This window comes from Sphaeroforma arctica (assembly GCF_001186125.1).
Source record: "Sphaeroforma arctica JP610 unplaced genomic scaffold supercont1.692, whole genome shotgun sequence".
NCBI classification, from domain to species: Eukaryota; class Ichthyosporea; order Ichthyophonida; genus Sphaeroforma; species Sphaeroforma arctica.
In genome coordinates this window covers 35,568-46,722 of record NW_014039866.1, presented here as the reverse complement: position 1 = coordinate 46,722, position 11,155 = coordinate 35,568, and the positions used below count along the sequence as shown (strand labels likewise).

At 39.4% G+C, this 11,155-nt stretch overlaps 1 protein-coding gene across 1 annotated transcript in view; it reads left to right on the top strand.

Moving 5' to 3' along the window:
- Nucleotides 1–3,082, top strand: part of SARC_08078 (hypothetical protein) — a 5,283-nt gene extending 2,201 nt beyond the window's left edge. Inside the window, exons 2-5 of the mRNA XM_014297961.1 lie at nt 529–965; nt 1,374–1,582; nt 2,074–2,216; nt 2,912–3,082. Coding sequence (XP_014153436.1) covers nt 529–965; nt 1,374–1,582; nt 2,074–2,216; nt 2,912–3,025 — 903 coding nt within the window. The 3' untranslated portion in view covers nt 3,026–3,082. The remainder of the gene's footprint in view (nt 1–528; nt 966–1,373; nt 1,583–2,073; nt 2,217–2,911) is intronic.
- Nucleotides 3,083–11,155: the final 8,073 nt, after the last annotated feature.

Here is an 11,155-nt window from a genome sequence, read left to right as displayed (position 1 = left end):
TATGTGGGTGTGTATATATATATATGTGTGTGTGTATGTATGTATGTATGTTTTTCGGTATGTATATATATATATATATGTTATATATATATATATATATTGTGTGTTTGCATGTATTCATGTGTGCTTGTATCCACGTAAGTATTTATTTTTATGTGTATGTATATATATAAATATATATATATTTGTATGTGTGTGTGAGTTTGTGTGTGTGTATATATATATATATAGTACTTACGTACGCATGTATACATATAGACATTTATTTATGAATCAGTATTTATTGGTTCTCGCTTGATGACAATATATAGAGAATGGCATATCTTTATATACACTCATGCGTCAAATTTGAACACGCACAAACGCTTCAATATATTTTCCCAATCTTTTTCTGGCCTTTGATAGTGACTATCGTATATTTATCTGTCTGTTTGTATGTGTATTTTTCTGTATATGATTGTCGATCAACTATAGCAAGGTATAAAGTGTAGGTGCTCTCTCATTATCGCTGCTCTTCACCACCTTTAGTACCGAACCTTAGCTCAAGAAGCAGCGGACAAGGGATATTCGCTTCCCTTGGTGATCAACACACACGGGTGGATCAAAGGGATCGGACTCGAGCTCGTATTCCGTGTAGTTGCCGCCAGCAACCCCACGCACGTGGTACAATTTGCATTCGAAAGTAACGGGCCCAGCGCTATAGCTATGCCGCTGTTTACCAATTCGATGCTGAAGGATGCATTTAAGCAGTTCATGTCTTTGGATTGTTATGCCGATCCATCTCCGCGTGATATTCTAGACGGCACTTTCCCACAGTCCGCAAATCTACAACTTATCCACCCACAGTTCGCTGTACCATCAGAATACACCAGCAATACGGAGAACGGTGATAGTACGGCTGAGAGTATGGCGAGCGAACACGCACTGACTGTACTTGCGCCCTGTTCTTTTCGTACTCCTATAAGGTACGTATCTGTTCCGAGTATTTTGCGTGTGCTTGAATGATTTTAGGCTACAAACAAGACTATACGCAAATTGACGGCTTTGAAAAGTTGTTATACAAACGGGGCAATTTTTAGTTGTCTATTGATATGTATGTGTAAAATTTCTAACTACTGTCTCATCACTATAGAATATCACTATGTAATGCAAATGTGTGAGTATATGTAGGTGGCCGTGTGAGACCATATAAATCTATAGAACTATCTATATTCTTGACTCAGTTTTGCTTTTCACCCGTCCACACATGACGATTATAGTACAAACTATCCGCATACATCAGTGCTTCCTCGTCTGCATGTGTGTCGTTGACTTAAGAAGAGGCGGCTCTTGAAAAACCTCACGTATACTCTTAACACACCTGTCATCCACAGCGCGAAATACAGGAATGCCGATTTACGGATGTTATCCATGAGAACATATTTCGCACAACACGGAGTCACATATGAAGTCCCTATATCACAATTGTGTATATCCGTACTGAACGAGGAAGTACAGCCTGAGAATATATTGTTTGCTATCAACGGGTGTCTGGTGGGCTTGATCTCAAGCATCAGTGATAACTCGGTGTGCGAAGGTTTAGGTAAGGTTTCGTGCGTGTACTGCTGAATATCTAATCAAAGTAGCGAGGTTGATAGCGTTCATAACCTGGTAAACCGATCTAATGCTTATCCAAGAGTACATGGCGCCATATGACTTGTCAGGTAGCCTCTAGCATCAACATCTCTCACTGAGACTATCTTGTTGTATGTGTATCGCTTATTCAAATCGCGTCTGTGATGTGTCGTATGATCCTTAAATCTGTGGTTGATCTGGGAATGCTACTGGCCGTGCGTCTGAAGCCTTCTTCGCGTGTTAGCGTCGAGTATCGCTCATTTCTGGAACACCCTGGGTATTAAAGATTTTTTGGTTAATTGGAATTTCTATCGTTTGCGAATATATTTTTCTGGATCGACTTCAACTCAAATGTATTCGAAAAGCAAGACTCACGATAATGATACAAGTATTGCGGAGATGAACATTTACTTACCTTTTCCGTGTACACCATGGCCTTCTGCGTTTCCCTTCTGTTAGGTATCGTGAAAGGTGTGGATATGGAACAACTGAGATTGCATATCTACACACCGGTGGCCGAGAGTCAATTAAAACTCGTCAATAGAATCGTGAGGGGGCCGTTGAATATGGCCGATGGGTTCTCTGAGCTATTCGCCAGTAAAGTAAGATTTTGCAGCATCGTTATTGTAAGCGCTCTAAACATATGTCGGAACGATAGCATTTTTATCATGCAGTACCAAGTTTTTCTACCGAAATTTTCTTCACTGTCATGAATCATGACTATCAACCGGTGATGCCTCCACCTTGCACTCGTGCGCACCACTTGCAGTGCACTCTTGATTTTGTATCGTTCATTCCATTTTTATGAAGAAATCATACCTCATACCCTTGTGAGTCTTTATAAGGGTATCGTATTCCCATTTTCTCCATCATATCTGTATTCCCATTTTCTCCATCATATCTGTATTCCCATTTTCTCCATCATATCTGTATTACCATTTTCTCCATCATATTTATATTCCCATTTATTCCATCATATTTGTATTCCCATTTATTCCATCATATTTGTATTCCATTTATTCCATCATATTTATATTCCCATTTATTCCATCATATTTGTATTCCCATTTATTCCATCATATTTGTATTCCATTTATTCCATCATATTTATATTCCCATTTATTCCATCATATTTGTATTCCCATTTATTCCATCATATTTGTATTCCCATTTATTCCATCATACTTCTATTCCCATTTATTCCATCATATTTGTGAGTTTCTTTGACGACTGTGCTAACCAAGCTTTACAAGTGTCAGGTATAGATCGTTGAAATTGTTTTACTCTATTTTTCCAGATACCAGGAACTGTGCAACCTTACAAAATGTCTACAGCCACCACTAAGGCCTTGGGATCAGCACTACGCAAATCTCGTGCGAATTTGGTCAGGCGCAAGAATATAACATCGTAGCTGATTTTCTATTCTTTATATCGCTGGTATTTATAAAACAACTTTATCATTAGTGTGCAGCTGATGTCAATTTTCTTCTGAACATAGCCTTGTGCATGTAGTTGTAACCCTCGTCAATATTTTAAACCTGAACCATAGTCTCCTAAACCCTCCAATTTCTAAATGCTATGTTTGAACAGTTAGTTTTTTTTTTTACTAAAAGCTTTAGCTGTATACGTCTTATGATATCTTTATTATAGAATGGAAGAGGGGAATGTTTAGAACGCTTTATAAATGTCCCTTTAAAAAGCGTATTTGTAGGTCTAAATTTAAGGGAGGGCCCCAAAAAATTGTCCCATGGATGCTATATATCTGGTCTTTTGACCCCTCAACAGAGAAAACAGAAGGCAAAAACATTTACGACAAACCAGAATTGGACACAAGTTTGATACTTTATTTTATACATTTTATTAACTAAAAAGGAAAAAATGCGTTTCTTTGGTTTCAAAATGTGGAACGCAGATAAGACTGGACCAAAATGTGCCTTTGGTTGTCTTAATGTAAAACTATGGTGAGACTGGAATTGAAATTTACCAACAGCTTTGTTGGACAGATAAGTGCCCATGAGGTTATAAGCATGTTTCAGTACTTAAGTTCTGCGTATATTCTACTACCCGTTTCAGATGTACATTTGCACAGTTTGGGAACTGCATAGCTGATCATTGTGCGATAGGCGTATGCTGAAAAGCATGTCCTGTTACAACTTCGATAAGAAGTCTCCCGAAAACATGATGTCTGCTACACCTTTCAAAACGCAAACCGGCATTAGGTGAAATCTAGGCAGAGCTGCAGTTGAATATCTAAAATACAGCATGCAAACTGGCATAAACTGCCTGTACAACTGATTCACAGTCAAAATATGATAGCAGGGACAGCTATGGAAATTGTGACCATGAAATGTGACACTGAATCTGGTTCTGACTCTCAATGCGAAGACACTGACCGAACACGCTGTGTTGTATCATGTGGAAGTCTGTAATCAGGCTGTGGAAGAAGCGCTGTTTCCTGATAGTAGAACTGATTCACAGATAAGCTATGATATTAGAGGCAGTGATAACTTGAGTCTGATTCTGACTTTGAATCCAATGGTAGTGTGCGATCATGACCTTGAATCTGGTCTTGACTTTAAATAAGATAGCGGTGTGCAACAACGATGTGCTGTACTATTGTACCAGTGCAATTCTGGAATCAGTCTATGGCAGAAGGACTTGGAAGACTGGAGTGAGTTTCTGTAAGAATCATAAGAAGGAACCTCGTAATATTATAACTGTTCCTAAAGAAAACTATTGATGAAAACTGTGCATAAATATATATAGTTGCTTGAAAGAAACCATGCGCATACTCAATAAAGCAGTATACCCATTCAAGTATTTTTTGGATTTGAATAAATTGCATATATCTCCAAATAAAATCCGAAACTGAAATTTGTAGTATGAGCTAGGTTGTGATTAGCGCTTTATGTATATGTAGATATTACACGGACAGAATATATCAAAGATAAGATTCTAAACTAAAATTTGTAGGTTGGACTATGTTGCAATGAGCGCTTTGTGTATATTTTAAGCATAAACAAACCCATGTTTGTACGTCTTCAGTACAGAACCAAAATTCTATTGACTACGACTATTACTAGGCTGTCATGTGCCGAGTAATGAAATCGTCCACAAGTTCTGGCAGGCAGATGCGTTACACAGATATAAAATTGAGGCGGGTTTTGTGTGCAGCGAGGAATATATATACAGGGTAAAACATTGTTTTGATAAATCTTACATATTCAACAGGACTGACAATAAAAGCCCGACTGACGAGAAATTTTCCCTGGACGTAGTCAAGGTGAAGTTTCTCATGCAGCACCTGGAGCAGGTTCAAACTAAAGGCGAGTATTGAACAAATGTGTGCCTTTTCTTCACGTTCAATTGATCTATAGCTTGAGTTTATTTCGAAAGGTAAAAACTTGATTATGTACGCAGTTCTGTCGGCCGAAACATATCGGTTGTTAGTTTTGCATTTCACATGAGAGAATGACAACTATGCGCAAAATGCTGATGATGAGTTGTTGCCTCTATTACTTTCTGAATATATGTGTATAAATATGTCAATGTATTAAATGGCACTCGGATTCAGTTTCTTTGTATTGTATCCGAAATTACCGTTTAGTTATTTTTGTTTAGTTCCTGTTTAGTTTATGTTTATATTGGTGCACAAATTTACGCTTGCTTTTATTGTAAACACGTCGATAAGTTTATAGATATGTCAATGTATCAAGTTCAAATATATTTGTTTTCTTGTACTGTACCTGAATTGACGTTTCGTTTCCTCTGTTTAGTTTATATTTAGTCTTCGACTTTGTCATTCTTCACATTTCCTCGTAGATTCGTTTCCGGCTGAGCCCAAGGTCCAGCATGAATCCCTTTGGAACAAAAGCCCACGACTATACTTAGCTACGCTCATGTTCACAGTTTGTACATGATCCGCATTGTGGGCACCCACGGCCACGATCTGCTTCACATAGAGCTAGCGGTGTGTTTTATCGTAAATCCGGTGCTTGGCATTTGACACTCTGGCCTGTCCATGCGACATGCTCCCTTCTATGCGTTATCCTTTGCACACATGAAACTTGTCGAATTCTAGACAGGTATCTTTTATATGGCTATTTATATATTTTGTAGAGTCTAGCAGCCGCCAATGCAATTGACAGTTCCGATTCAGAGTCGGGGTTGAGCCCTGTTAAATACGACTATCTATACAGGAGCTGGTCGCCGCCTATATAATTCTCTGGAACCGGCGGGGTATCGTACATTTTCACGGGAACATCAACTAGTGTAGAACGTGTGAGTCCTACTGCCGGAAACGAGTCCGAGATGTAAGAAAGACTACGTCTCTTCACTCTTATGTCATCCAAAGGTTCAGCGCTTGAAATCCTGACCTTGCTCCGCCCCCGTGGCAATGGATTCACAACTCATAATCGTTGTGTAGACATGTGGTACAGCAGCACATACACGGTTCATTTGAATATACAAAGAATTAAGGAAATGTATAAATATTATTCGTGCTTGATTGGTATTATATTCTACAGTTGAAACTGTGTGTGTATCTGGAACAGTAATACATCCACGATTGATAATATTCATACATTCTGATTCCTTAGTTGATTCAACAATTGAACCCAATATGTACAACCGCGGGTAATGCTGAAAGTTGAATTCAAAAGTGGTAGCGTTTACTGATTCTACTATAATACTTGACGCTAATACCAAGTTTTTGATTAAATTGCTTGTGCGCAGTGAAACAGGCTTTGAAAGAAGTGCTGCTTATCTGAATGTAGATCTGATTCTCAATCAGCTTATAATGTCCCCGATAGCGATGGAAGTTGTGACCTTGAATCTGATTCTGAGTCTTATATGAGGTACATGACCAACGTAAAGCAACAACTGGTATTCAGCAGCAGGGTGTAATGAGTGTACTACTTATCCATATCTAGGCCGAAGTTACTTGCTGATTCCATTTAAGAATCCTCCTTGTCTTTTCGCAGCGGATGCAACATACTTAGCCATCAGATTCTTTCGGCTTATTCTCTGTATATAACTGTGTCACCAATAAACGTAATGAGGCACTCTCTAAGCACACTGCGTATTTCATTCTAGACCGCACCGCCGCTCTGTGTAAGTTTCCGAATTGACATCTAGATGTTCCGTGGTACCAAGTAGAATTTTCGCAAGTCGTTTGGTAACGATATGAGGAGGCCCATTACTGAGACTCAATCCAGTTTCGACTTTGTTGTTTGTGCTCGAGGTCTTGGATCCGCTTTGGATTGCTTGTATTGTTTTGTTATAATGTAGTTAAAACCGAGTTCAAGTTGAATAAATCCGTACACATTAAATAAGGGAACTCAGTCAGAATTGCCGTTACGGCGCGCCTGATTTATTTATTGATCTCGTTATTGCGAAGCTTCGGGGTTTTCCATCATGACGGTCTTTAAAAAAAACTGTCTCTATGGTTTTAATCTTCTGATGAAATGACAGCTAATTCCTCAAATTGGCGGTAATTCCTATAATTCGGAATGCCCTGTTCGTTCCCAATATATTCTTCCAGGTCACTTTGTCCAAAGTGTTGCATACTATCAAAGCTGGAAATGATCTGGTTCCATGACAGATAATTTATTTGAGAATATAAACGTGAACTTACTTGCGGATTAGTTTATTTAGAATGCTGTCGCGTAGTACGGAGCTTACTTTAATCCCGAAGATGTACATACGCAGTTCATCAAGAATGATTCCATTCCGGTTACAACTATTGTTGTATAGTAACTAGTACTGGACTTCGTTGTGTAGTCCGAATATTGTCTGATTACTTAGCCTGTACATAGTTCACTGTGCAATAGTATCAGGATGTGCAATAGTATCAGCCCTACCATATATTGCCAGTACGCAGCTGCTTTGCAATGTCACAAATAAATATTATGCATGAATGTGTTACTATAATTTAGCAAACATTTGCGTGCTTCGGTATGTATTATTTGTAGTGAATTTGTCGCAACGGTTGTAGCTTTGAATTCCTATTGACTATAAAGTTTGTAAGAGTTCATAACTTCAACTCACATATGTTGCTATTTTACAAATACAGGACAAAAAAACATCGGATATATAAGGATCGAATATACAGATATACGGTATCCAAATATAAGATATAATATACGAACTGTTGAAAATGTTCTCTGTACAATGCAGACACGACAATGATTGGGGAATCCAGGGGTTTGCACGAACGAATTCGATAGCGGCACGAAGGTCGACGTCGGGAGGAACAGATGAATGTAGGGGGCCGAGTTTGGCAACCAATGTATAGGCCCAGGTAGGTCGGCCGTGGTGCCATGTCGTAGGAATGTTGTGTCATTGTTGTGTATGATACAAAGTTGTGTTTGGAGACGGGAGAGAAATAATGACCACCACTTGGCACAAGGCCGTAGTGGGACACAAATGGCAATGGTAGAGCCAGTGGAAGTATTGTGTCGTATTAGGTCGTTAATGTCGGTCCAGCGTGGGTTGTCGTAGCAGCGTTCAGTGATGAAGTTTACTTTGCGGAAGTCGTTGACTTCGCCCCCTTCTGGGCCTGCAAATTGTGGTAATTGGGAGTTGGTGCGGGAAGCACAAATGTCAATGGTGGGAGTAAAGTCAATATGTTTCATTGCGGAGGACCAATCAGATTTGTTGAGCATACAATCTTCGGTAGCGACCCCGGTACAGGGTGGTGTGTGTGAGTTACATTACCTTTACGGGCCATTCGGAGGGTGGTTTTTCTACTCCGATGGACATTGTTGCGATGATATTCGTCGTATGTCATTTTGGTTGGTTGATGAGCAATAATTGTTGATAATTTATTTTGTGAGTTATTGGTGTTTTGGGGAGGAGGGAGTAATGGAGTAGGAGATGATTGGGCGGCGGGAATAATCAACAAAGTCTCCGGGGAGTCCTCGTCAGAGCAACATTCTCAGCACACCGTGACCCAGATATAGAGCCTATTAACGATGACACCGACACTCTTACATACGACGACATGCCCGGTCTCCTCATATCTAAAACGGACGATTCCTCTGACGAGGACTCCCCGGGGACTTCGTTGATTATTCCCGCCGCCCAATCATCTCCTACTCCATTACTCCCTCCTCGCCAAAACACCAATAACTCACAAAATACCTTATCAACAATTATTGCTCATCAACCAACTAAAATGGCAGAGGAGGCAGCAATGGAGAGGAGTCCTCGTCAGAGGAATCGTCCGTGTTAGATATGAGGAGACCGGGCATGTCGTCGTCTGTAAGGGTGTGTCGGTGTCATCGTTAATAAGCTCTATATGTGGGTCACGGTGTGCTGAGAGTGTTGCTGTATTATGGGGTAGACGGGTGGTCGGCGGAAATGTGGCGAGGGCTTTAAGTTTAGCATAAATAATTGTATACCCGCTCTTGCCTCGTGGAATAGTAATCTGGGATGTGGCGTGGTGAATGGTGCAGATTTGTTGGTTGTTCGGGAATTCTAAGCGGTAACAAATAAAAAAGACTTATTGGATTTTGGAGATTGGCGGGAAGACCAAAACCTGTAAGTAGTAGTTCAGAGATTATAAAATTTTGTTTATAATATCCTACATCTACTATCGTCTCAAACAGGTCCAAGTAAATTTGCCATACAAAATACTCAGGCTACTGGAGCCATCAAAGTGAATTTAGAACATTTTGGAAATATTGGAAAAAGAACTTGTATTAAATTATTTTAAATTCGAATAAAAACCAACGTGTTATCTCATTTCATCTTGGTATTTTAGACTGACCAGAGGCCGTATTTCTACAGCAGAATAATTGGTAGAAGATTTATTGGGAATATGCTTAGAACAAACCTTCGACGAGTGGCCTTTAATTGTGCATAGTGTGCAAGTTAGAGGCTCTGCGTCACAAGTGACATTACGATGTAAAAGTCAGACTATCGGTTTTAATAAGTTAACGTAAAAGAAAAGTAAGATTTCAAAGTAAATTTGCACAATTTTAAGTTTAGCTTCAGCTCTTGGTAATGAGCAAAAGATTAGGGGATGTAAGACTGTGTAAGATTCAGTCCATCAAGGCGATATTAACGCCTTAGAGTAAATAAACGCGTAGGTAAATTCTAAGTATCGTGAAAATTTTCAAAGTAAATAAACAAAATGAGACTTTTAGTAAAGTTAGGTGTGCCTCGTGAAAACAACAATACTCTGAGGGATTGTGAGGCTGCATATAAATCCAGGTGAGTACAGAACTTCTAATTGTGTAACTAGGAAAACTTAGAACTATGTCCACAATAGTAGATGGCGTTATTCCTGCAGGTAGTGGGTGTCTAGCCACGGGGGTACGAGCTAGCAATCTATCCATTGATCCATCTTCGCATTCCCTAAGGTATTGAAACAAAGAATCTACATCCAGGCATTCGAGAAAGGAATCGTCAGTCAGAAATTCTTGTATGAAGTACATTATCTATGATTGATCGACTGTCCGTGGAGCCATGCCTTGACCAATAGCCTGTGTGCATAGTGAATTAATTTGATCGGATCGAGGACAAAAATCCAGTGCAGTAGAGAACGAGGAGAAGAAGTAACAACCATCAGGACCTTCTTGTTCACAAATACGCTGTCTGTACTAATTCAACGCCCCTTTAAGCTTTACAGAAAGGTTAATTGAACAGCTTTTTCTCTTCCAAAGCATGTGCGGAGGTTTTCATGTTGTTAAATTCAATGTAGATATGCCAGATCTAAGAATATTTGTGAATCCCAATTTTTTTTCGCGGAAGGAGAAAAGTCAAAAAAAAAAAGTCGAATATCCTATATATAATCCTCTCAGTACTGTTTTCGCCGAAGGGATTTTATTTAGTGTTTCGTTGTCGCTCTATTAGAAACTATGATATGTTTCGTTGGAGCGAATCCGAGAGACTCATAAAATCCTATCTTTAGAAAAAGAAAAAAAATACTCTCGATGTCCTTAGTTATTGTCTTAACCAATAACTTGCCACTTATCACGAATTACCGACTTAGCCTTCATCAGACTGGCCCATCTGGTTGGCCGATCGGAGGATCAACTAGGTAACGGTAATAGTCCCTAGATACCTATATTCGGTTGAGCCATCTCGCTACCGAAGTATTCAGATATAAATAAATTCGGAAAGTAAATATAGTTCTATTAATAGAACTAGACCAAATCTTATGTTTAGTATTATACTGGGGCCATTTAATGGCCTTGTCCAATAAAAACCATTTAGGAAACTTAAGTTCATCGTACTATTAAGAGTACGTTTATAGTTTACGTACTGCTTAAGAGTACATTTATAACATAGAATCTAATGTAGAGGCCCGGTTATTACACAGCCCCCACCCAGCTTTGAGACCCATGAGAAGCAGGTTGCTCACCCAAGCTGATTATGGGTCAAAAAGCGAGAAAGAAAAAACGGGTCGAAAACATTAAGTAGCATAACATATAGTTAATGTTTCTCTGGCGGAGAAGTTAAGCGTTCTCGGTTACCCTGTGAGTTTTAGGCTTAGGTCCAGTAGGTCCGTGGTGGTCGACTGGACGTTTCTTAC